Source organism: Colletotrichum truncatum, assembly GCF_014235925.2.
Source record: "Colletotrichum truncatum strain CMES1059 chromosome Unknown Contig_0003, whole genome shotgun sequence".
Taxonomy (NCBI): domain Eukaryota; kingdom Fungi; phylum Ascomycota; class Sordariomycetes; order Glomerellales; family Glomerellaceae; genus Colletotrichum; species Colletotrichum truncatum.
In genome coordinates, this window is record NW_027222400.1 from 3,640,776 (window position 1) to 3,665,783 (window position 25,008).

The window sequence follows — 25,008 nt, forward strand, 5'->3', positions numbered from 1 at the left end:
ATTGAATCGGTCTTGTCGGTTCTCCTGCGATGCACATTTGAGGTGTGGCTTGCTCCGTCACTTTACACTGGCCCACCGCCCACCGATAGAATGACAACGTCGGAACTTGCACCGCCGTCGCAGGCAAGGAGAAGCAAAAGGACTCGAAGACGTCGGCAGGACAAGCCGTCTATATCTGCCAGACTGATTCTCGATGATCATGAAGTGAGGGGCGACGTGGGTATTCTCTCAGAGGATCTGTTTACAGATCTCTTCCCCCACCTGCGTGATGGTAAACTGCGCTCGCTCCAGACAAGATCATAGAAGTGCAACTGCTGACTCTTTACTGGAACAGTCTTGTCCCGTGAAGATGGCTCCGAAGATATTCATCATATTGCCATCGCCCCCTGGGAGCCGAATCCATCCCCAACCGAAACTGCCTGGACCGTAGTGCCGGTGCTAAAGTCCTCCGCTCTGAAGCCCTCGACCGTGCAGTTCTCGCCCTCATCCCTATCGCTGCAGAACTTTGCAACTATCCTCCAGCAAGTTGCGCCATCGAAGCTCTCGAGTCACAGCCGCAGTGGCATCGAAATCCAGATCCTCGACGTGGTCGCTCTTTCGTTAGACACGGTGTTTGTAAGCCTTGAGAGCGAGTTAACGAAGCGCTTGGAGCAGGGCGAAGGCACATTCTTTCGGGACCATCCGAACCACCTCAAGGGAAAGGGCCTCGTTGCCCCCGAGACCCCTGAGGGTCGTCTTATAGCCTCCTTGCGCGTGGCCTTGGGTAGCCTGAAGGTGCTTCACTCTGGCGACCTTTTCCCTCTCCCTTTGCCTCCACACCCAGTCACCCACGTCCCACCGAATCCTGGGAAGATCATGCTGTGCGAGCCTGTGAGCCAGGGAATCTTGTCTGAGAATACCAAAATTGTATTGATGCGAGGAAGAGTACACACTAAACGTAGTCATGCCGCCCCCACCATTCCGCCAAACCGGGGCTTGAATGGAGTCCCTGAGGATGACGAAGACGATACTGCCAATGACCAGTTTTATTCGGCGGCCGAGGACCGGTACAAAACCGATGCCGCAACTACCGAGATAGACTCTGTCACGGAAACCGAAGAGTCAGAGCTTTCTGGTGTGGACCACGACGATGATCTGTCGGACGATTCCATGGACGACATGATCTCTCTACAAGCACCTACACTCCCTACAACAGCAAGTGGCGTATCAACTATGCAGCCAGGGACGCCGATGACAGTTGGCAGGGGAAGAAAAACCAATGGAATCGCAACCCCTGCTTCTGTGTTCTCCAACTTCACTGCAACAACCGCTCGTCCTGACAGGCCGCGGGGCCGTCTTTTCAAGGCTCAAGGGCTGGTTCGGCCGATTCCAGTGGATCTCCTTCACCCCAAACCGGCTTCTGAGGACGATGATGAAGCTAGGATATTTGTGGATATATCGTCATTGTCTAAGATTGGTTGCTTTTCGGGAGACTGGGTTCGTGTGGAAGCTGCTGAGGAACCCCCCGCCAATGGTTTTGGTGCATTCGGTCTTGGAAGCTTCACATCGCTTGAGCCAACTGAGTCTAACTGGCGTCCTGTAAGGGTTTATGGTCTCCCGGAGGCCTACTCACAACGTCCGGTGACAAGGATACCTAGCGCAAAGCACGGCGAGCGCCGGTTATCTTTCTTTGAATCTCAGCTCCAAAAACCAACGAGCCCGGCAGCTTACATCTCCCCCATCTTGCTGGAAAACCTCGATAGTCCCTCTTACTTAAGGCTATCGCCTATAAAACGAGGGTCCTACCAAGGCAAAGGAACTCTACCCAAGTTTACGAGCGCCTCACGCCCGCCATATGCTCGTGATATCACGATTCAACATGTCCGGTCACCTGTGACCGCTGAGCGGGTGTATCAGTCGGCAGTTCTGGGAGGTCTTAAGCGATACTTTGCGCAGAAGATCCGTCTTGTGAGGACGGGAGACCTCCTCGCTGTGCCTATTGATACACAGTTGGGAAAGGCCCTACAAGAGCAACCAAGCGCTAGTAACGGCTCGGAAGTAGACGACGTGATGACTCTTACCAAGAATGGGCCGCCTAGATTTGACGAAGTGGCCTGGTTCAAAGTGGGTCATATCCAGATACAGAAGGCGGATGTCGAAGACGATCAATCTGAAGATCTTTGGGGAGGAGTTGCATGCATTGACAGTTCCTCAGTTGCGATGCACGGCTCCGGCTTTGCCACTAATCGAATCCCTGCAACCAAAGCCAGTACCTGGCCATATTATCTAGGCGTCAAGAAGATGCCTACAAAGTCACCAAGTCCTTCTGCTCTGTCACTGCCAGATCAAGATCAGCGATTCGTTTCTCCTCTCAGGCGGCGGCTGAGAGAGTTGCTCGCAGCAGCCACCAGCCCCAGAGCAATTCACCTCAACATGCCGCCAGTGGCAATCCTCCTTACCTCCACTCACCGAAATATTGGCAAGGCAAATGTTGCTTCGGAAGCCTGTTCGGACATTGGGCTGCATATGTATGCAATTGATGCATATGATATACTCAGTGAGGCTGGAACTAGTGGCAGCGATGTGAAGACAGAAGGACTTTTGAGGACAAGGGCTGAACGAGCGATGAGCTGCGGTTCCGATACCACAGCGCTACTGATCAGGCATGTCGAGGCGTTGACAGCCGACCGTATGGTGACTACCATGAAGGAGATTTTGCAGGACACTAGGGTCCTGGTTGCGACAACCAGCGATGTTGACAAGGTGCCCGATGGTGTCCGCGGTCTGTTTAGTCACGAGCTTGAGATGGGTGCTCCTGACGAAGCCGAGCGTGAGGGGATTTTGAGGACTATCGTTGAGGATCGCGGTATCAACCTCGATCCCGAAGTCGACCTTAACAGCATTGCTCTGAAGACTGCTGCTTTAGTAGCCGGTGACCTTGTGGACGTTGTGGACCGAGCGCTAATTGCACAGCGACTTCGACTGGAGCAAATATCCTCGAAAACTGAGTCGACAGGTACAGTCGCTACTGTTCGTGACCTCCAAATAGCAGGCGGCCCCATGGCCAGATGTATCACCAGGGGCGACTTTGACGTGGCAGTTGAAGCCGCACGGAAGAACTTTGCTGGTGCCATCGGAGCTCCCAAGATTCCTAATGTTACCTGGGACGACGTCGGTGGGCTGAACAACGTCAAGGACGCCGTAACAGAGACAATTCAACTGCCTCTCGAGCGACCCGAACTTTTCGCAAAGGGCATGAAGAAGCGTTCCGGCATTCTTTTCTATGGACCACCCGGAACTGGAAAGACGCTGCTGGCAAAGGCAATTGCGACAGAATACAGCCTCAACTTCTTCAGCGTCAAGGGGCCGGAACTACTCAACATGTACATCGGAGAGTCGGAAGCCAACGTCAGACGTGTTTTCCAGCGTGCGAGGGACGCCCGGCCGTGTGTTGTCTTCTTCGACGAGTTGGATTCTGTTGCGCCGAAGCGTGGAAACCAGGGAGACAGCGGCGGTGTTATGGACCGTATTGTATCACAGCTTCTCGCAGAGCTGGATGGCATGTCTGGCGGTGATGATACCAGTGGCGGCGTCTTCGTTGTCGGTGCTACGAACCGGCCGGATCTCTTAGATCCGGCTCTCCTTCGCCCTGGACGCTTCGATAAGATGCTTTATTTAGGAGTTTCAGATACTCATGACAAGCAACTCAAGATCCTTGAAGCGCTTACGAGGAAGTGAGTCTGAAAAATCTCCCTGCTTTTGTTTTATTTTTGATAAGCGGCAACTAATATCCTCGTCAGGTTCACTCTCCACCCCTCCGTCTCCCTCTCGTCGGTTGCCCAGCAGCTACCCTTCACATACACGGGTGCCGATTTCTATGCTCTGTGCAGTGACGCAATGCTCAAGGCCGTCACGCGGCAAGCCACCTCCGTCGACGCCAAGATCCGCGAGATAAACGCAGACCCTGCCGGCGCCGCTCGTCGGCAAGGCCCCATCTCCACGGCGTACTTCTTCGACCACCACGCCACACCCGAAGATATTGCCGTCATGGTCACCGAAGAGGACTTCCTGGCGGCTAACCGTGAGTTGGTGCCCAGTGTCAGCGCAGGCGAGTTGGCGCATTACGAGCAGGTTAGAGCCATGTTTGAGGGCTCGCCTGATAAGGATAAACAGCAACAGAGGCCTTCGGCGAATGGTTTGAGGGCGGTGTCCGCCTCGTCAGTTGTGTCGAAAGCCAGCTCGAAAGGGAAGGGGAAAGCAGTTGCGGGCGGGATCAAGGGAAAGGGAAAGGCCGTTGCAACGGGCAGCGATGATGAGTACGAATCCGAGGGAGAGATGACGGTGGTGAATGGGAAGGGCAAGGGCAAGGGCAAGGCTGTGGCAGGATTTCAAGATGGCACGGCTAGTGATGATGAGGGATTATACTGAGAACGATGTTGACATATTAAAGAGTTACTGGTGAGGGAATTGAATGAATGACTACTCGCTGTAAGTAGCAAAAGTAATGATGAAAGGTGGCCTCTTTGTATGCGGGGGTTCGCGAATATCTCTTACTCTTACATCATGTCCAAAATCTCGATGTTTGAAATCCCTGCTTGCAAGGGGGCCGTTCACTTCTTTTCAGCTTCCTCCTTTACATCCTTCTCCTCGGTCTTTGGTATAGCCTTGGGCGCCTCCTTGACTGCGTCAGGTCTCTTAGCGGCTGGCTCACTTTCGTTTACATCATCTTCATCGCTGTCATCTTCATCGCCCTCCTCTGCCTCCTCTGCCTCTTCTGCCTCCTTCTTAGGTTCCTCCTTGATCGTCTGCGCCTTCTCAACCTCAGCAATTTTCTCTTGAGACACCTCTTTCACAATAGGAGGTTTTGGTGCATCCTCCTCCTCCTCATCAGATGATTCCTCAGATGACTCCTCTTTCTCGGGTTCCTCCTTAATCGCCTCGGCCTTCTCGATAGCCGCAATCTCCTCTTGAGACGCAGACGCCACCTGGGCGCCCATATGTGAGGTAACCGGCTTCTCAACGTCGGAGGGCTTCCATCGGGCCGTCGTCGGTGACTGCAGGGTCTCACGGAGGGCAAGAGGATTGGTGGTCGAGGCACCCCAGGAACCCGTGGTTGGGGACTGGAGACCGGCGGGCTTGGAGGTTGAAGAACCGCTGTGGGTGCTCGCTACGGAGCTCTTTCGGGCCGTTTCTTGCGCAGAAGGTTCTCCTTTCTTTTGTGTCTCGGAGGTCTCAGCCGACGTCGATGCCGCCGCGGCAACGGTGTCTTCAGTTTTGTTGTCATCAACCTTTTTCTCCTCCTCAGCCTTTTCGTTCTTCTTGCCGTGAACTTTATCGCGCAGCGATTGCAGCCGAAGTTGCTTAGCCTTTGCAGCTGCTTCGTCAGCGATAGAGCGAACAGGGAGTGCGGTTGAGCTGCCAGCTGCAGGCTTCGCATCTGAGGAGGGCGGAGGCTTTGCAGTGGCATCATAGGTTTCATTTTTGGGCAGGGGTGGCGCAGCGGGGGGTGCGGGAGGTGCTGGTCCGGAGCTGGATGCCTCGCCCTCTGCTGCCGGGACCTTCTTCTTGATGACCTTCTTGATAATCTTGGGCTTGTTATGGATGTTTGGGATAGTGAATTCGTCGTAGTAAATCTTCACATGCTGCTTGAGCTCGCCGTATTCGTTCCATTCCTCAATTTCGGTAAGGTCCTGGATTGAAAATAGCATTAGGAGTGGCTCAGTTGATCTATTAGGGCGGAAAAGGGGCAACTCACGCCGAGAACCAGACCCTCTTGTATGAGACCCGGAAGCCTCCTCACACGTCCGGACGCATCCTTACCGGCACGGCGGCCCCAGAGCATGCGGGCTTTCTCGTCGGTTGCGATATCGATGGCCTTGAAAGGCACACGGTTGGCTCGGAGGATGGTCTCGAGGCGGGAGGTGGCGGTGACGATATGGGAGGATCCGGCGGTCAGAGAGGTGAAGATCCAGAGGGCTGGATCAGTTGAGAAAGTTGTCGCGGTTGCCATGGCTTTAGATCTCGTGTTCTTTGTCGATGCAGGCCAAGGTGATGGGTGGTTGCAGGGAAGAGCTTCTGAGGTGATGAGCTAGCTGCTGGCGAGCTTAGGGATCAGTCAGCAAAGAAAGAGCATCGAAGTACCAAGATACAGAGAGGAGGGATAGCAATCAACAAAAAGATCTGCAGTGGTATGACATGGAAATCATCTTGCACCACGTACCTTAGATTCGGGGTTCTTCGACTATGACATGTGTTTGCGTTCCAGACGAGGTGATGCGTACGTGGGCAAGTCGGGAGTGGAGGTTCCACGCAGATGAAACTCAAAGGGTCGTGGTATACTTAGGTCGGCACCGGATAGGATGCGGGGGCGGGGCATTGGTTCAGCGAGAGAGCTGCTGCCCGAGGCTGGAGCGAGTTTACTACCTACTGAACAGCACCGTGAGTCAAGCCAACCCAATCACTGCAGCAAGCGGCTCCAAAACTGAGCTGGCAGAGCTGCACCTGCACGATGATGTGGCCACAGGTGAAGAAATTTGACTAGCGGTGATGCCTCACTCTCGCCAGACCACGGCCTGCTCCTTCATTGAAGAAAATACGAGGGAAAACTGAATTGCCAAATACCAATCAATCACTCTGGACATAGCTGTTATACCACGAGCAGGCCGGCAGCAGTGGCCGTAAGAGCATTGCTGTGCTGGTCAAAAACCTACCAATCAGGATCGCAGTATCATTTAGTCGATCGCTGATTTCATCAGCTCGATCTCTTGCCGTCAATACGAGGTGACATGCCGCCGAGATAAAATTGAATCATCTGTACCCGACACGTGACGGCGGTCGTACAACAGCTTGGATGTATTATCTTGCCAGCCCACGCATCTTTCTCAAGGAATCAAAGTACCCTGTTGTTCGCACATGTTCAGGCCCTGATCAATGATCCTATTGATAATTTCTTTGCACCCATTGGACCCCCTAAGCAAGGGATAGTGAGGCATTCACTGTCTTCGAACAGGTGCACTAAGTGATCATAACAAGACTGCAAAGGCAATGTATTAGTGCGATATTGACGTTTGGTACTTACCGCAAGCGGCTGACAAACATCAACGAGGAATGGAATGAACGGCGTCATCGGCAAATATCGCTTGTTGACCTAGCACTAGGCTCTAAGCAGCAGGGCAACAGCGCTGCAGAGCAGTTACATAACGCAATCATTGCTAATTGTGTTTCAACATTCGAGGGCTCTTGACTTTGATGAGTTTTCAACGTCCATCCAGTGGTTTGGAGCGGGTTGCACCAGAGGAAACTATTGGCAATCAACCCCATTATAAGCAGACCATCACAGCACCAAACAGCTTCAGCAAGGCCTTCCTTGCAATACGCTACCCATTCAATTTCAGGATTCACAAGAGACATCTGCTAGTTACAATCAGCGTGGAGGGAACTACTAGTATGTGCCGACGAACTCCACAAACTATTCTGCTCAAGCTGGCATTAGTTGGTGTTCGTACCGTTCTGCAGTACGATTGTGAGAACCGCCGTTTGATGACGATCGCATTCAGGCGCCATATCCGGAGGGGCAAACGACATCATCGTCATCTTGATAAGCAATGCAAAAGCCAATCGTTGCCCACATTGTCGTAACTTGGCCTCATTTCCGGGGGTTGGGCTGGACGGGAGATTCGGTGTTGCTGGGATCCCCACCTGATATTATTGTCAGCTCCCACAGCGTTAAGCATCCCCCTTCTTATCGGGAAATGGCAGTGGGGTTCCCCATGATTGTGATCATTTTCTCGTGCCGATTTACAGTTACACCGACAAGGAAACCCTCTGGAAGCAACTTTTGGCTTGGGTCGCCCAGGACAAGCCCCCGAGATTGCCCGTGCCAGGAGAAAGCTGACTGGTGTTTCAGTGCCAGGGCGTCGGGGATCTGGGGCTACACAATGGAACCATGAAATGACCGAGCAAAAGGAGAGAGAAACCTAAGTCGGCCGAAGAACAACGACCGGACGACGCACAGCGTCCCTGAGACGGCCCACGGGAAGAGCAGCTATCGCCTGCAGTGTCTTCTGTGCACCGTTATGGGCGCTGGATCAGACCAAGTTACGTTTCTTTTTCTGCCCAGTCTGTTTTGCATGAATCCAGCCTGCACCAAAATCCAATATTAGACCGAAAGATACCATCAAGGCCAACTAATGTCGGACTAGAAGTCTTGAGTTGCCCCTAGACTGCAAAGTTTTCACCCGTCAACGGATAGCAAGCCCCATCGGCGCCATGGCGGGAGGGCAGAGCGATGGCTGAGTGGATGTGGCACTGACGAGCTTAGAGGTGATCATCTGGGTTGGGGAGAAGTGAAGGGGAAAAAAAAAAAGAATGTCGAACAAAATGTTAAGTCCCTGGATTGTATGGATTGTATGGGCAATGATTGGCAGGCAGGCATAGTTTTCATGTCACCCACGTCCCGGAGGGATCCAAACTGTCTGCCGTGTGGTACTCCGTACAACCCAGCGAATACCAGCTGATGGCGTACACATGGCCAATGCTCAACAATCAGTGTTGAGCTCATCTTGGCGACGGCAGCAACCTTGAAGTTTTGCTTGGGTCTTGACTCTTCCATCTGCTGACAAGTTCGGATGAGTTGTTTTTGAGCGGCATGAGCACGCTGTTCCTGCAGAGAGCTAGCAAGGATGAGAGGGGCGATCCTCAGGGGCTTTCCAGGTACGAGCCAGTGGGAAGTGCAGTTAGTGGTGGCTAAAAAAGCCTGGACAAGGCCCTCAGCAGCGAAGCGCGGGCTTGCGCAGTGCAGTGCCGGTCCACCGAGCCGTTTGCGCGGCCAATCACCAAGCCACAGCCGTGGTCGAGATCCACAAACAGACCCAATTTTGGGTACGATACTAGTGGTACCGTTGACCGGGCCTTACAGCTTTTTCTGGCTCATTGGCCCTAGGCTGGAGGCCTGGACATTTGGATGAACCACAGGCACCATCCTCAGGCCTCACCTCCTCTGTTGATACGTACTACACTACGTAGTACACTAGTAGTAGCAACCTGGGCTGTCCCTGGCCCCCCTTCGACAAGCAAAAAAACTGAAGCAAACCCAAGCAACCATACCTGGCCCCCATATCCTCGCCCGCACCCACTGTTCGCCCACTCACGCCAGCCCACCCGCTGCGCAAACGACCAACGAGGGTGGGCGGGACTTTACAGACAACCTGGAGGTACGTGGAAACGCCATGTCGCCCAGTGCTGGCAAATTGTCGACAAGCCCATGCCTGCCCGCGCTTATGTGCTTGGGCTTATGGCCATGGGCGTCTTCCTGTAGCTGCTGCTGCTGCTGCTGCTGCTACTGCCGCTACCGCTGCTCCCACTGATGGTTGTCATCCTTCCTTGATAAAAGGAGAAATACCTCGCCCACCCCCGTCCCACACGCCTCGCTCTCCCGATTTTGCTTCTTCACCGTTGCTCTCCTCACCACTGCGTTCAGTGCCCACACTCACTTGCTACTGCTCTTCGTCATTGTGCCTTCTTTTGCACAACACATTCTTTTATCAGTCTCTCAATCGACAAGACAGTCTATTCAGTCATTTTGACATCCCATTCCTTCGGTCCACGCCTGCACGCATATATCTCAACTCATCTGGAGAATCAGCTTTGGCCAAACACCACTTACACCAATACGCAAACCGACCTCAAAAAACTTCATTTTCAACCTCTATATCCGTCAAAATGCGTTTCACTAGCATTTTCGCTGTTCTGGCCGCCTCGGTCGTCGCCGCTCAGTCTCAGTCTTCGGACGAAACCACCACCACTTTGACCCAGACCACTACCAAGACCATCACCATCACCAAGTGCAACCCGACCAACACCGCCTGCCCCCTGTACACCCCGACCTCGACGATTCTGCCCACCATCAACTCGACCACCACTACTTCGACATCCCCATCGTCGTCTTCGTCGTCCTCCTCGTCCTCGTCTCACTACTACCCGGCGTCCAACTCTACCACCTTCGCCGGCCCTACTGCTTCTGCTCCTTGGACCAAGTCAAGTGTTGTCCCCATCAAGACCTCGGCCGGCTCTCCTGGCGCCCCCGCTGCTTCTGTCTCGACTGCTCCCAACGCTGGTTCTGGCATTTATGTCCAGAGCGGCCTGCTGGCGGCGGTTGTCGGTCTTGCCATGGCTCTCAACTAAACGGATTGTGACTCAACTACACGGAAATAGATACCGACGCTTGACGTCGTGGATCACCTTTAATTCGATTCTTACCGATACCACCGTTGTTCGCTGGGGATAGGCTGATTGGAGACCTTTATTTTATTTTTCTCTTATTTCTTAAACAAAATTAACAATCTATTCCTGAGTATTATTGGAGGACAGTTTGAAGCCTTGGCTACCGGATGGCCTTCACTTCTGGCCATAGACTTGTTGTTGCTTGGGCATTAGCACGGATTGGAAGAGTTTATACCAACTTGGAGTTGCTCGCATACATACCCGCTATATGATGCACATACTCTTCATTTGTTTTTTCTTCTTCTTTTGAATGACACGATCATGAGATGACCCTTACTTTCGAACGCCTTACTATGAATAGTATGTGACAAACCTTGTGCGAATAACATGTGAAGAAGCCGTTCATAAACACAGGCCCCGTGGAAGGGTAGGAGAAAGGTGATGTTAGTGATTGGTGCTTTGTATATCACGCGTATTGTACTAGATCCTCGACTCGACCAAAAGACACTCTTGGTAACGAGTCTTCTTGGTCTTGCCGTTCTAAACTATTAGACCTACTTGTCTTCGTACATTCTCTCAGATGAGAGTGTCTGTCTCACTGCATGATGTCGCTCATTCCGAGGCAAGTTGAGAAGCAAGGAGGTCTCAAAGTAAAGGTGACCGAGACAACATTGCCCATTACCCATTGCCTAATGTGACGGTGGTTTTGCTTATAGTCGGGACCTGTAAACGGCAGCTCAACCAATAGCATGCTTGTGAAGCGCCTTTTGGTTCGACGGCAGTTTTTACGCACCGATTCGCCCACGTGGTTTTCTTACTAAAGGAACGGGCCGCTTGTCAGGCAGGTCTTGTGCACAAAGACATCCAACGTCTTCTCCCATCTCTTTGATCTAAACTTCCCCATTCACGTCACCCTCTTATAGACCTATGGTTTTCTTGTTCCTGCGACGTGGGTTGATATTATATGCGGTCCCATACTCGCCTCCGCATGGGACAAGATTTTGCTGGCTTCAACTCACATCCCAACAGTTATGCGCCAATCGATCAACATCAATCAGCACGATCCCGGCAATCTGCACCCCTGCAGAGATCATATAGATAGGTACCGACTAAGCAGCTCGTGTTTCACTTGTGCTGCGCCCGTCGACCTCTTACACAGCTGGTCCTGAACAGAAAGGCAGGTGAGGCGAGCACATCAGTAATGAAATTAACCTATGATTTACGGTCTCCCAAGTCCCAAACCCTTTTTTGTTTTTTTCCCTTTTCAGCTCTATGCAGCGCGCTGAACTCCGCGGGCCAAATGCCAGCCCTTCCCGAAGGCCAAAAAAGAAAAGAAAAAGAAAAAAAAACTCCATAAAAAAACCCGCCGCGCTCATTACGGATTATGGCTGTGGCCGTCTCGACATGAAATACAAGATATTGAGTCCTACTCGGGCGACGTTGGTCCGTTTATATATGGACCTGTTGGGCCAACTTGAATACAAATTTGTTGATTCGGCAGCAATTCCGTCGAATAGCATATCCACGGCCGCAGTGCGGCAATGCGATGAGTCGAATAAATGTTGCGCGATGGGGAGGGCAACTCAAGATGGCGGCTAAAGTGGAGAACCCGAAGATAATATGGCTTCGTATGAGTTGCATCCCGAGTATTGCTTCAAGCCATATTCCTCCCTTTCCTGATTTGAGCCGGATCCATCAGCACTTCCCCTGCGCACAGCGATCGCATAGAGTCTTGTCCGCTGGTATACGTTGTTCGCAACCACAAACCGAATTGTGGTCGCAGAATTTAAGCGACATGTTGTTCGTTTGCGGCTCGACATGGGATCGGGCGCCTTTCGCAGGCGTGTTGGTCATGGCTTCGCCGTGAAGCTTCGTCATATATTCCGTCTCAACAGATACCTCGGTCGGGGTTGGGACGATGTCGTCGGCTTGATTTTAGTCGTATGAACAGTGCTTACGGCTCGGCCCGCTGAAACTGTTCTGACGGAGAAACCGGGGCTGCCAAGTTTCGAGAAGGACGACGCAACGCGACGGACAGTGGGCTAGCTGGTAACACGACACAGGGATTCTTTGAGGCTGAGCTGGTCCGGTTTTCGAAGGGGGTTTTCGCACGAACTGTCGGTCCTGTTTCTTTTTGTCAATTGTCAGCTCCATCATGCTGGAGGGGATGGGACTCATACGCTTATATACGTTTCCCCCTACCGCGGCACCACACACACACACTCTCACACACTTGCGCACAAACGTACACAGGCTCACTTTCACCTGGCAATCGACCCGCGCCTGCATGCGGGCGACGAGACGTGGAGGAGCCGTGCAGGGTATCACTGAACCTACATAAGCTACCTCGTCGATTACCTCCCTCGGCTCCCGAATTTCCACTCGTGTCAGGGCCATGACAGTGAACTCTTCTCCTTTTGAGTAGCCTTTCTGTCCCTTTTGCGCACTTGTTTTGTTGCAGTTCCTCTCATCCTCGCGAAATGGTAATTCGGATGCTCAAAAATCTTTCAGCCTTCACCTTGTTCTTCTTCCTGCCGTCTAATCTCTTTGACTGCTTCAGCCGTCGAGTCTCTCGGATCCGGGTTCTTCCCCCGGTAGGGGAGACTTAAACGACCCTGTCAGTCAGGGTGAGGCGAAGCCTGACTTGGCAACGCAGCAAACTCACAACTTCAGGGCAAGGGCCTGACTTTTAATAGTGTTAACTCTGGATGAGCATGGGCACCTCTCATCCGTCTTACTTCACCACTACACCTGGAACATCAATTATCTTTTCTCAACACGAGGAATCGAAATGGCTGGACCTGTGCCTATATGAACCCTCACACGTTGCGACCCATACTCTCAGCCCACGCCAGGTAACCTAACAGCCAGCCCTCTCAGGAGCGACAGACCACAGCAGACCAGGCCAGACTGTGGCCTGTTCTGGCGCAATATCGTCTCGAAATTTCTGATTAGGTGCATTAGTGGATCAGTAAACGGGTACCTGGCCGAACCATTCCCACTCTGGCGCACAGCATGTGGACACCCTGCCATATCCGACATATATGGCCCGGGGGGAGACGGTTTGCAGATTCCAACACAAGTCCATGTGTGTCGACAAGGGCTTGCCGAATCTCGACTCCTTTTCGCCTGCAGTGTACGGTATCCGTCCGCCCTGCCTCCTCTACCAGCAGAACCACAGAAAAGCAAACGGATCGGCTCGCCATGGCTGCCCAGCAGAGCCACAACCACTGACATCTCAGAAGCAGACTGCTTAATGAGACATGCCGGTTGGCTTCTTTCCCTAGCAGCCAATGACTTCTGACAAAAGAGGAAACGCGAAAAAAATCTGACAGAAGCTAGATCCGGGGGCGCGATTAGGCTGAGGATGTTGTGCAGATGGAGGCCCTCTGTACGGCCGAAAGGGACAGTATGGAATGACATGCTAAGATGTGACTTGCACGGCACCCCGGCTTTCTGGGGCATGCAAATCCACTCTTCCAGAAAACCCTTTCCCGCTTGAGCGTGAGCGCCTACCCTGAGGGTCAACGTCAAGACCACCATGCCAAATGCCCCTCTGTCCTTGCCGGGGTTCAGGGGTTAAGCTGTCACTTTTCAACTTCTGGTAGTCAACGTGCTGCATCAGTGTGATGGAAGTCTGCATTGGGCGGGTTGTCCACTGACATGACTGCGACCTGCTGCTGCCAGAACTTTGCGATTTGTCAAACAACGTCGATCACCAGGTCTTGTCGTGCGTCGCGAGGCGTATGCCATTCATACTTTAAGGACGCTCATCGAAAAATGCATGCTGCCGGCACCCCGCCCCGGGACCATATCGCTGGGATCTCTCTACGCCAGTGACGGGCCGAGACGTGGAGGGATGTGCCGCGGAGGAAGCCATCGGCTGGCATAATCTCGCATCCTTCACCTACCGTTTATGCTGTGCCATTTCACTTGCATGACACCCGTAAAGGGGGAGGGGGCAGGGTATCGCCACAAGAACCACGGGGATTTGGCTTGGCCTCGCCTTGATATTTCAGACCAACAATCATCGATGAGTTCCTCCTTCGGAGCTGAGTCCGACGTCGAATCATCTAAATATCTATCTTGTTTGAGACGTTACCTTGCCGCCGCACGCGAGCGCGTTCTTCCTGAGATTAGTCGGACTGTGAGGGGGGGAGAGGGCCAGAAGGGGGGGGGGGGGGCTCTTCTGCCTTCGCTCCACCATTGTCGTGAAACAAACATCCTAGAGACCTGGTGACGGGGTTTTGGATGAAAACATGATGGGATGCCGCTGTCAAATGTCAAATGCGACCAGTACCAACTTGTTTCGGTGTTGTGTGCCACATGCCCCAGGGTTTCCCTCCATTCGTTCTTGAGGTGAACCTCCTTTTCCGTACTTGCAAACGACGGTGGTTTTGAAAGACTCTGTGGGCTCATCTGAGCTAGAGCTGCAAGGATGTTATGGATCCTATGCTATTCCATCTTGAACTTGTAAACTTTGTACGTTTATTCACCATCATGGGCGTTTTGACATGTCCGCCTCCTGTGTGAGAGGTCTAGGATACCACGATCCTTGGAGGCCTTGGAGCTGTTCGAGAAGCATTGACAACTCACAATGACAGCTGTTTGTCTTATGCAACCAGCAATGATAATTCGGCATAGCAGCAGCAGCAGCAGCAGCTATGTCTGCCGGTGGTTGGGGAATACAAGTACAGCTCTCAACTTCACCGAGGTTCGCCGTTTTTCTTTCTCAACACCTTTTCTCGGAGATCTAGCCCGCCGCGAACGGCGGGGTGGAAGTCCGATGGCCATCATGCGCACTCATTGACCGCATACCACAATGCTCTCCCGCTTCGTCCCCCCAAAGTCGTGCTCCCTTGATTCTTTCGGCAGGCAAATGTTGGTATATGTAGATAGTACGCTCTGCCACGAAGACTGTCAGCTGCGATCGAAGAACCGCGATTAGCAGGCATCCATCTTCGATTCATCACTCAATTTGGAGGTTTTCCAAAGAAATTCGACGTTCAAAGTTAGAGAAACTAATAGAATCGGATATTTGAAACCCCACAACAAACACCAAGGATCGCTAACCAGAAAAGACACACCACCCTTGCCCAAGCACTACACGTCTTCCTCGTCCAAAGAAAGCCTCTGATGCGAGCTCCTCACCTCCGTCTTCCCCATGATCTCGATATCGTCATGTGTCCTGCTCGTGGGCGACGACAACTTGTACGACTCCCCGCAGTCGCCTTCGCTGCTCCCAGCCGAGGTGGACTTCTTGGTCGTCCGCGCCGCCGACGACGCAGACGACTTGTTGCCCGTGGTGTTGCTGCTGCCAGGGAAGAAGAAGCGCCACCAAGTGCGCGCGATGGGCATGCACAAAGAGAGGTTACCGACGATCATAGCGGTGCTAACTTCGCGGACGCTCCAGAGGAACCACACGGGTGAGTCGGAGTCTAGAAAAACGCTTAATTTCATAAAGATTGCTGCAAGCATCTGTCGTTGTGTTTTGGTTAGTCATGCCGACATCGTATAGAGTGGTGGCAACGCCCAAGACTTACGACGAATATGCCGAGACTGAAGAGGCAGACGAGCAATATTTTTCTGCGGTTACTATGTCAGACTTGGGCCCTTACACTTGGAATGCATGGGTTCAACATCAACCACGTACTTGCCAATCTTCATCTTCAGCCTGCTGATCAGGGTAACGGGTATCGCTAGCAGAAGCAGATCCGTCGAGAGGTTCAATGTCATCTGAAGGATATTGTAATGCCTCCAGGTCAGGCATTCCACTATTTGGTCAACTTGTCAGACCCCTCGCCATCACAAGGCCGCGAAGCAAGATTTGATATATCACTTACTATTTCCCGGCTGCAGAACGAGGTAATCTGAGAATGGCCGGCACCACCCCCCGTACAGGGCCACCATAACTGTGACATATGCCAAGCCTATGTACGCCGATACCACAATCCATAATGTGCGATGGTGACCGAAGAGGCTACCCAGAGTTAGCTCTTTCATCACGGCACCAAAGATGTAACAACGACGACGGGGAAGAACAACGGGGTCACATACGCCAAGCGAAAGTACAGCAGCAAGATGCAGCATTTGTTACCCCAGAGTGTCGTCTGTATAGATGTCTCGGCAAGGATGTTCAGTATACCCAGCCTCCGGCCAGTAACGAAGTTGTTGTGTGGTGTGACGTTTTCAAAGTCAACATGTGCCGCGATATCAAAGTATTTGAACAATGAGGATATTGCTGTGGTATATATAACCTAACCAATCAGGAACAGAATGAAAGTGTCAGTGAAAAGCCCGCCAGGATGCTATTGTTGTGGATTGGCCCAAGGCAGGGAGGAAAGCAAGGCTGAATCAGTCCGCGGCCCAACTTACAGCTATCAGGAGCATTAAGAAATCGTCCACCGGTATTTCCTTTATAAAGTTTCGCTTGCGAACCAGATATTGCGATATGCTGTCGTCTAGTGTCAGCCGTCGGACCCATGGGCAGTTGATGTCGACAATCGGACGAACAAGCGAATAACCACCGCAGATACGGCCAAACCATACCACAGCCAACACTCCACAACCATCGGTGTTGAGATACTCATCGTAAACGGTGATGCCTTCGCCTTTGTATATCCCAATGTGTGAGCCGTATACTCGGTTTCAATGATACTGTCGGTGCCGGCGTTGAACGTCAAAGTCTGCAGCTGACGGTTATTGATGATAGTCTTGGGACAGTGAGACCCAAAGCAGGCTCGTAAAGTGAATGGACATGACCAAGTGGAGAGGCAGCTAGACAATAATTATAAGATTACAACGGAACGCGGGCCCAACGACAATGCCTTCTAGGCTCAGCATGTTCCTGAACCGCATCCGGCAGGCTATAGACAGAAAAGTATGGCGGGGTGGCCCAGAACAAACCAAAGGGAGGATGGTCTGTCTTGCGCCTATCAATACCAAAGCTTTGAACACCAACCGTAAGGTTGAAGCCGAATATGCAAGCCTTCTTCAGATGTGGAATGTGGCTAAATGGAAACCTCCGTCGTCCTTCAGGCAAGTCTGGGGCATACGATAGGTGCCTGTGAAGAACAGGGGGAGCATTGTCCAGAGACTTAATTAAGGCTGATCTCAAACCTTATGCCGCATGCGGAAGAAAACCCATATCAGCTCTTGCCTTTGAGGTGAAGCACTAGCTACCGAGGCACCACAACGCTGGGTCAACTACTCTTTCGTCCCCGCTTCCTTTTTCCTTCTGGTCTCTCTAAGTCTTGCGTCGATTGTTCTTTCAAAACGATGAGACTATCCAATTAGATGACTTCGGTACCCATGCCGAACACCAATTGAGAGATGATGTTATGAGACAACGATAAGTCACTGTTAGCCCCCTCCCTGATCCAGCCTCAGATACGCGGTAGGCAGCCACCACTCTGGTTTATGTTATTTGCCAACAGTCCCGATTCAGCTACAACCAAAGCCTCGGATGGCCTGTCTTGCTTCGCCTGCTTCCATATTGACAGGTGACTGTCGTGTACTATGGACGGGAGCTATCCTGCTTGTGGTTGGTATAAGATCTCCCCTGCTTTAAAAAGTAGCTGTCTATGACCTTGGGTGCTGTGCTTTGTGTGGCGTCGCCGCTCTTTGACTCTCAGAGAGCACAGCCTAGTAACCCTTCTACGGTCGGACATTTTCTATCGGCGTCCTGATGGCCAGAAAAGTCGTGGACATGAACAACAATATCACTTAATTGGCGACCTGGATGCTTCTCATATGGAATATTTCATTTGCGTCTGAAGGTAATGTTATTGGATAGCATGGACGCGCTGCTCGATGGGGTTGAACCATTCAGGATATTGGTCCATTACAACCGCAACTGATTGTTGAGGGTCTCGTGTATGCTGCAATCCAGGTCTGGCAAACTTGGGTTCTTCGAAGACATGTTCAGTTGCCATTCCTGTACCACTGGCTGTTGCGTTCAACAAGTCTATATGCAGATTTCAGTCATTATGGTCTAAGTAATTGAGCGGCGTGAAAGCAAGATTAAGTTAGAATCTCTTCCCCGCAGCTTACCGTCGTGCAGGTGCTGATGCATCTCGCGCGCGTGGGGGAGGACATACAACAAAAGGAGCAGCACTGGGTACAACTCCTAGTCTTGGCAACGATGTTGAAGGCGCCCACTCGATCCAGCAATTGGTACCATTGGGATGCTCATGGACAATATGGATGATTGGCCCGTCGTGCTTCGTCAGCCTACTGGCTATCAAGATTGGTCCACAGACAGTGGCCATCGAATCAATCCGCTCAACTTCTGCGGCGGCCTTGACCGAATACCTGGAGGGCTTTTGTGCCAAGACTTTCATTCATACCGGCCAACCATGTTAGTTGGCGAATGGGCTAAATAGGCGGGTGACCGATCCTTCGGTCAGGCTGACATTCTAATGTTTCGAGGCTTTGTAACGGTAAGGGAGGTGGTAAGGCACCAGGCACGCAAGGTCGCAAGAGGTTGATAGCAGCCTGCAATGGGAAGAATTGAAGACGCAGCTTACATGCCCGCTGATGGCACAAATGAAGGCGTAAGGCCTACTTCCAGAACTTCTCAAGCGAGAATCTGCAGCCCAGGTTGGATCATGATGCCAAGAAGCCTCGGTTGCTATTGATCCGTCGGTGACCGTTTGAGGCTTAGTGCAGACCTCAATTGTCTTGAGCTGCCAAACTGTTATTCTTATTTCAATATATTGCTTTCTTTTTTCTTGCTGGAAGGAGCCGCTCTGAAATCGGAAAGGTTGCCCGTCAGTGATCGACAATTTCTGCAACTAGGCTTCGAAAGACGAAGATGACGTCTGGAAAGTAATCGAGTGGAGGCAGATGACGGAGGGAAGCTGCAGGTAAGTGGGAGTCCGGGATCCAAGACGGTATTGATCAAACCACAGGTGCAAATTTATCACGTAGTCAAAGCCAAAAAAGATTTGAAGTTGAGACAAGGTTGACTGACGGACTGGCCTGCATAGGTGGTGACATAATTTTGGCATCGAGAGGCCAGCTTGGGAAGAGAGACGATCAAAGTTCTGGCCACCTGCATCGGCAGGTTCTACACTACAGCCAAGATAGGATGCACCACCACCTAAAAGAGGTACGTACTAGCCCTGCCGTGAACCCCCACGGCACACGTGAAAGGCATGCCATTCTACACTAGGACCGTGTTATTTAAGAAATTGCACCGGGGGGGGGGGCTTCGGTTTGCGGAAGAACTCGGGCGAGAAAGTCCAGCTCCTTACTATGTACATGATGGCTTCACACACTGCAAACCCAACTTCTCACCTATTTTCCGAGGCCGTATTTTTTATGCCATAAACTTAATAGACGCTCAAACCTAGATGAATGAAATGCCCGAGAAAGAGGGGCAACGACGCCATTAAAGTGGCATTCGGGCCCCGATGCTGGTTTCTTGCGCGTTTTAAGGCCTGCGAAAGGTTCCGATATTGAATACTAGCACGCAAATGCCGGTACGTTAATTAACACGAACACTCCGTAAAACGCTGTTACATTCATTTGCGTCCCCATTCTCGTACATGACATGCGGCGGTGCAGTCCCCGACGCTGGGTTGGATATTAAATCGCATAGCGGCGCCTGTCATTGGCAAGTCGGATAGCAGCCCGCCTGGAAGCAGTGGACATGACTCCGCTGGTCGGGACGGAATGTGGTAACGCCCAGCATGCGGGAACCCCGCCTGTCTCTTGCCATGGCTCCTCCCTCTTTTCTCATTCATGACGCGAATATCTGCCCAGAACTCCAAAAACCAAAACTGCGGGAGTCTATCCACGAATGATTTTCTGGGCGGTTGGGAGTTCGTCAATCTACCTAGGATTGGTAAAGTCTGAGCAGCTCGCTTGCGACGAACTTTCGTAGCGCGGCGCCGGCGCCGTTGCCGATAGGGGACAAGGCCCACTAAATCTAATCTTGTTGGCTAGAGTCCTCTGGTGATCGGAGCGCCTGCCCAAGAAAGACATCGTGTGAGAATTTTTTTTTCTCTCAAATCATATCGACTCTCCGCTCTTTTGACGGGGGAGTCGCGGGTTCGAAGAGGCGGCGATGCTCCAGACTTCCTTGACGGTTGGCAATCGCTGACTACTTACTACACTACTACTACATAGTATAACCCCGATAATCACTCCGAGAGGGGCTGGAGGGCTGTTTTCGACCCATGGAGAGAGAGGTTACCCAGTCAGGGTCGTCGGGAGCACAGACAGGACCCTTCTCCGTGGCTCGGGGCAGGCAACTTAGTCAAGATATTTACCTCATAAATCATTGGGCCGCCCAGGACGCCTGAAGCTGGAGGCAATGTGTCTTACACATCCCGACGGACGTTCCCGGGCTGTTAACGATCAGATATGAAACTTCGTTAGGCAGTTTTTTTCGCATCCAAGAATCATCGAGTACGGCCCAAGAGTGTGAAATGAAAGACACTGCCCACCCCTGTTTGTCTGATCAGTCCTGTGACGGTGCGGCAATCTGCTGACAACCTGGAACGAACACCTGAGGTCACTTTCCCCTCAGGCACTGGTACAGCTGAGGAGAACAAGAACGTGCAATTGGCGCACTGTGACTTGTCATTTGTTGATCTTTCTTTCCTCTCATCTGTCGCATGCTGCCCGGCGTGACTGATTGCTTGCTCCGATCGAATGCCGCAAAATAAATATACCCTTCCAGGGAAGTCCTTGGTGGGATGAGTGTGCGCTGGGCACGGTCCAGTTCCTCCCAGGTTAGCGGCACCCTGTCCAAAAGTCCAAAGCTTGGATCCGCAGACATGCACAAAAAAAATGTGTCCGCTGGGTCGCTGGCCAGTCACCGGCCTCCAATGCCAGTGTAACTTAACCACCCCATCTGGTAGGTACACCCATCTCCATCCCCCTCTGGGGTGCCCCCACCATTATCACCTGCTCGTCCGCTGCCGCTGCTACTGCCACTGTATCTTTCGTCCCTCAGCCAGCCTCTCTCCACCACAAGAGGCAGGTTTTCCTACTTCCACCACCCCTTCTCAACCTCGTCCATCCCTCAGTCAATCTTTCCTTCAACGTCGTTGCTTGGCCGCAAACAAGAGAGATTGCGTCCTTTGCCACATACCTTTGTGGTGAAGCACCGCGCTTCCAGCATTCTGCGCCCATATCACTTTCCCCACGCAACTCGAACACGACCCCACGACAAGCGGCGCTTCACATTCCCCTAATGTGCAATCTGCCGACCACCTTCGATTGATTTCTTCCTCAACCCTTCTCACGACTGTCTCTATCGACTACCAACCTCGAAATCTCATATGAACTCGCAGCTGTCCAGTCGAAGGCTGCCTGAACGATTACATTAAAGAGTACGGCGCAAAAATACTTGTCGCTCGTTGGAGGATCGGAAACCGAAATTCTGCGGCTCGGACCTCCAGTGTCGCCATGATGGACGCCGCTTCTTGGAACCCCCAAGACCCGGCCTTGGCACCTAGCCACGATGAAGAATTTCAACAATTCTTGGATATGGGTGGCATGGGAAACTTGGGCGATTCAATGACGTTTGATTTCAACGACTACCAGAGCGGAAATGGCTCCGCCATGATGCACCAGCACGGGCGCGAGCAGCTTGATACTCAGATGGGAGGAACTGATGCATCCATAGTCATGGGAAACACCAGCTCTGCCATGCAAGCGCAGCTCATTAATATGACAACTGCGACCGCACACCCCGCCATTACTACCCAAATGATTCCACCGCCGACGCCTACAGATGCCATCACTGAGATCGACGCCCAGATCCAATATCTGCAGCAGCAGCGTGTTCAGCAACAGCATCGACAGATCCAGGAACAGCATGTTGTCTACTACACAAATCAACCGCATGCTGTTCCTCCCACCCCTCAAAGTCTCGAGATGCCCCCTGCCAGCAACCAATTTTATTCCGACCAGCGACAAACACCCATGTTTGACGGCAGGTACCAACGCATGAAAGAACAGCAAGACGTAGGGTTGATTTGATGCCAAGTTTTTAACGATTCGCCTGCTGACTTTTTTATTTTTTGCAGATGGCCTTTACTCCGCTAGTTTCTCCTGCAGTGACCCCTTTAGATCCTCACTTCCAAATGGAAGCTGGCGGCTTCACAATCCCAGGCGCATACTTCAGCCCTCTCACTTCCCCTGCTCTCCATGCGCAAAGTGACCATGGGCTTTTGTATGACCGACGTTCATCACTTTCTGCTCACAACTCTCCGGCTGAAATGGATGTTGAGATAACGGCAACGAACGCACAGCCTTCCGCTATTGAGTTGTCAAAGAAGGCTCGAAAGACCAACGCCTCAAGAGCCAAGGCGAAGTCTGGTGTCCGCCAGTCACCTATTTCGAAGCCCCAGCGGAAAAAGGCGGGCCCAACGCCAAAGATGGTTTCGCAGGCTCTGACCGAAATGCAAGAAGTGAACGAGGATGGACTGGATCAGATGCTACCTTCGACTGCCCTGCCCGCTCCTATGAGTAGCGAAGAGTCTGAAAACGCTTCAGTATCACCCGAGAATCTGTCGGACATGCCGCCGCCGCCCCTTCCTCAGCCAAAGCAGTCCAGCAAATCTCCATTTATACAGCCCCAACCTCAGCCCCAGCCGCACCCTGCGATACCGGCTCACATTCAGGGAAAGCCTTCACCTGCTACGCCTGCTTCTCTCATGAAGCTGCCCTCAACCAGTGCGAATAATTCAACGTCGTCGAACCCGCTGGACCTTGGTCCTTCGGAACATATTGAATCGTTTGAGCTTCCCGAGTCTGTCAACTTCAATTCTAGGCCCCAGCCTCCGCGATTGGACACGGCGACACCCACTCAGTCGCCGCCAGACACTGGCTCCCGGAGACCTTCATTTCAGCCACTACCTTCACCTGTTTTTGCAAAACCGTCTGCTGCCGCTTCTGCTAGTGCGAGTCCCAACCTCGCACCTGGCTCCACAGGTCCATCGGCTAGGAGAACACCGCAGCTGTTGGCCAGGGGGAGCAAAAGTAAGCGAGGAAGCGTCAGCTCTGTGCAGGTTTCGCCTGCCTTGCGTCCTAGGATATCTCCCAGTATCAAGCCACTGCTGCCTGGGACGCCGGGCGGCCTATCGGCAGAGGACACGGCATCCCGTCTACTGGCCTCCAAGTCCAATTATCAGAACATCCTCGAAGGCAACACTGTGCCTGGGGTTACTTATCCCAGCGAGTTGTCAACCAACCTTACGTCAAAACGCACATCTCACAAGATCGCGGAGCAGGGTCGACGAAACCGCATCAACTCGGCTTTACAAGAAATTGCAACCCTACTTCCCCAGCCGCCAAATGAATCCAAGAATAGTGGCGACAGCGACAATGCCGACAAGAAGGACGCCAAAGCAGGAGGTGCACCAAACAGCAAGGCCAGCACTGTTGAGCTAGCAATCGAGTACATCAAGCAGCTCAAACAGGAAGTCGCCGAGGCCAACAAGCGTGCTGAGGAGGCAGAGAAGAAGTTGGGTCTCATAGAGAAGCCGGAAGTAGACGAAGCGCCAGGACAAAAAGAAATCTCGACGGATTAATGGTTGCGCACATGACGGTTGGCTCAGGTCGCGCCCGTGGCGCAATACCCGGGCGGGCATGATGTACGAGGGAATCTGAGGTGAATAGAGGGGCGGTTTTTTGGGAATTATATAACATGCGGGCGGCACACTGGGTTTCCGCGGCCATGTAAATGGCATATACCATGGCGAGAATAGGCGTGTTTGGAATAGTTCATATGTTTAAATCATCTAGAGTCAACAGTAGCATACGGCATTGAAACCAGGCGATGGGACTCTGCGCCAAATGTCACAAAACTTAAGTCACATGAATGTGGCTGTATATTCAGGGTATCACAAATATAAAAAGAATAATGATGCATCGTCCTTGTTCCCGTCGCACGTGAATCCGTGTTGTCAATTTCCCCATTACTGACGACCGAAACCAAGATCAACAGCTTCCAGCTTCAAGTCTGAGCGACACAAATCATTGGCCGTCCTGATTGTGTTCCAGAACATCAACGTCCAGCTCTTCCATGACCTCGACGACGAGGTTGAGGCTCTCCATGAGGCCGTTGACGGCAACGCGCAGCATACGGTTTGTGGTAGCCTTGTAGCGGACACGGAGGACGGCTGCTGATGATTCGGTAGCCGAAGAGCTCTCTTCGATGGAAAATGTGCGTCTAACAAGCGGCGACAGTTCCTTATCGACGGCGAGGGCCTTGTGAGCTACGGAAGCTAGGCGCGGGGTAGGGAAGGGGACGTCGATAGTTCTACGGGTGATGTCTTAGCGCTTTCTTGTGTTTTTTTCTTGCTTTTCGGACAAAAAGAAACAAGCAATGTGCGACATATGGACGGGAACTAACTCACAGGGAGCAGGGAAATTCGTCGTCAATTGCGGCCGCCATTGTTGCGAATTGGGATGTTTAGAGGGCAAATGATGGAGGGGTTCAGCAATGGGGAAAGTTGGGCCGCTCGGGGGCGGCGCAAAAAAAAGTTGTCCCGCCCACCAAACAAGGCGACGGGATCGACTGGGACAACGATGACGGGGCTCCTTTTTTTTTTCAGAGAGGGACTGGACAACTCAGATCACAGACAAGGTGCCCCGCCATTCCGTTGGCCTGTTTCCACAGTGGTCTTAGGTTGTGTGACACCCAGATAGCACACGCGCACAGGACCACGGCTTGGGTTCTGATCCCAAAGTATTCCCCAAGGGCAGACTGCGTGTGAAGATACATTGCCGGCTCCAAGTTTGTGGGTGAGCTGTGCGGAAGGCGTGGGGTTGCCCTGGCGCTGCGGC

The 25,008-nt window shown here is 52.3% G+C and overlaps 6 protein-coding genes across 6 annotated transcripts; 3 read left to right on the forward strand and 3 right to left on the reverse strand.

The window, feature by feature from the left end:
• Window positions 1-90: 90 nt before the first annotated feature.
• CTRU02_205903 (peroxisomal biogenesis factor 6) lies at window positions 91-4,407 on the forward strand (the record flags this gene model as incomplete). The annotated part of the gene is made up of 3 exons (XM_036722978.1): window positions 91-271; window positions 335-3,713; window positions 3,780-4,407. 3 exons carry the CDS (start codon window positions 91-93, stop codon window positions 4,405-4,407), a joined length of 4,188 nt encoding a protein of 1,395 aa, XP_036585276.1.
• A 182-nt stretch (window positions 4,408-4,589) lies between these two features.
• Window positions 4,590-5,989, reverse strand: CTRU02_205904 (neurofilament protein H, form H2; the record flags this gene model as incomplete). Its single annotated transcript, XM_036722979.1, has 2 exons — window positions 4,590-5,669; window positions 5,735-5,989. 2 exons carry the CDS (start codon window positions 5,987-5,989, stop codon window positions 4,590-4,592), a joined length of 1,335 nt encoding a protein of 444 aa, XP_036585277.1.
• Window positions 5,990-9,699: 3,710 nt separating this feature from the next.
• On the forward strand, window positions 9,700-10,161 carry CTRU02_205905 (uncharacterized protein; the record flags this gene model as incomplete). Its single annotated transcript, XM_036722980.1, has 1 exon — window positions 9,700-10,161. The coding sequence occupies one exon, from the start codon at window positions 9,700-9,702 to the stop codon at window positions 10,159-10,161; it is 462 nt and encodes a 153-aa protein (XP_036585278.1).
• A 5,142-nt stretch (window positions 10,162-15,303) lies between these two features.
• Window positions 15,304-16,790, reverse strand: CTRU02_205906 (UbiD family decarboxylase; the record flags this gene model as incomplete). Its single annotated transcript, XM_036722981.1, has 7 exons — window positions 15,304-15,678; window positions 15,744-15,786; window positions 15,854-15,974; window positions 16,044-16,180; window positions 16,258-16,457; window positions 16,576-16,654; window positions 16,714-16,790. 7 exons carry the CDS (start codon window positions 16,788-16,790, stop codon window positions 15,304-15,306), a joined length of 1,032 nt encoding a protein of 343 aa, XP_036585279.1.
• Window positions 16,791-21,624: 4,834 nt separating this feature from the next.
• Window positions 21,625-23,750, forward strand: CTRU02_205907 (Phosphorus acquisition-controlling protein; the record flags this gene model as incomplete). Its single annotated transcript, XM_036722982.2, has 2 exons — window positions 21,625-22,182; window positions 22,245-23,750. The coding sequence occupies 2 exons, from the start codon at window positions 21,625-21,627 to the stop codon at window positions 23,748-23,750; spliced, it is 2,064 nt and encodes a 687-aa protein (XP_036585280.2).
• Window positions 23,751-24,195: 445 nt separating this feature from the next.
• CTRU02_205908 (transcription factor pcc1) lies at window positions 24,196-24,616 on the reverse strand (the record flags this gene model as incomplete). Its single annotated transcript, XM_036722983.1, has 2 exons — window positions 24,196-24,481; window positions 24,579-24,616. The coding sequence occupies 2 exons, from the start codon at window positions 24,614-24,616 to the stop codon at window positions 24,196-24,198; spliced, it is 324 nt and encodes a 107-aa protein (XP_036585281.1).
• Between the last annotated feature and the right edge of the window lie 392 nt (window positions 24,617-25,008).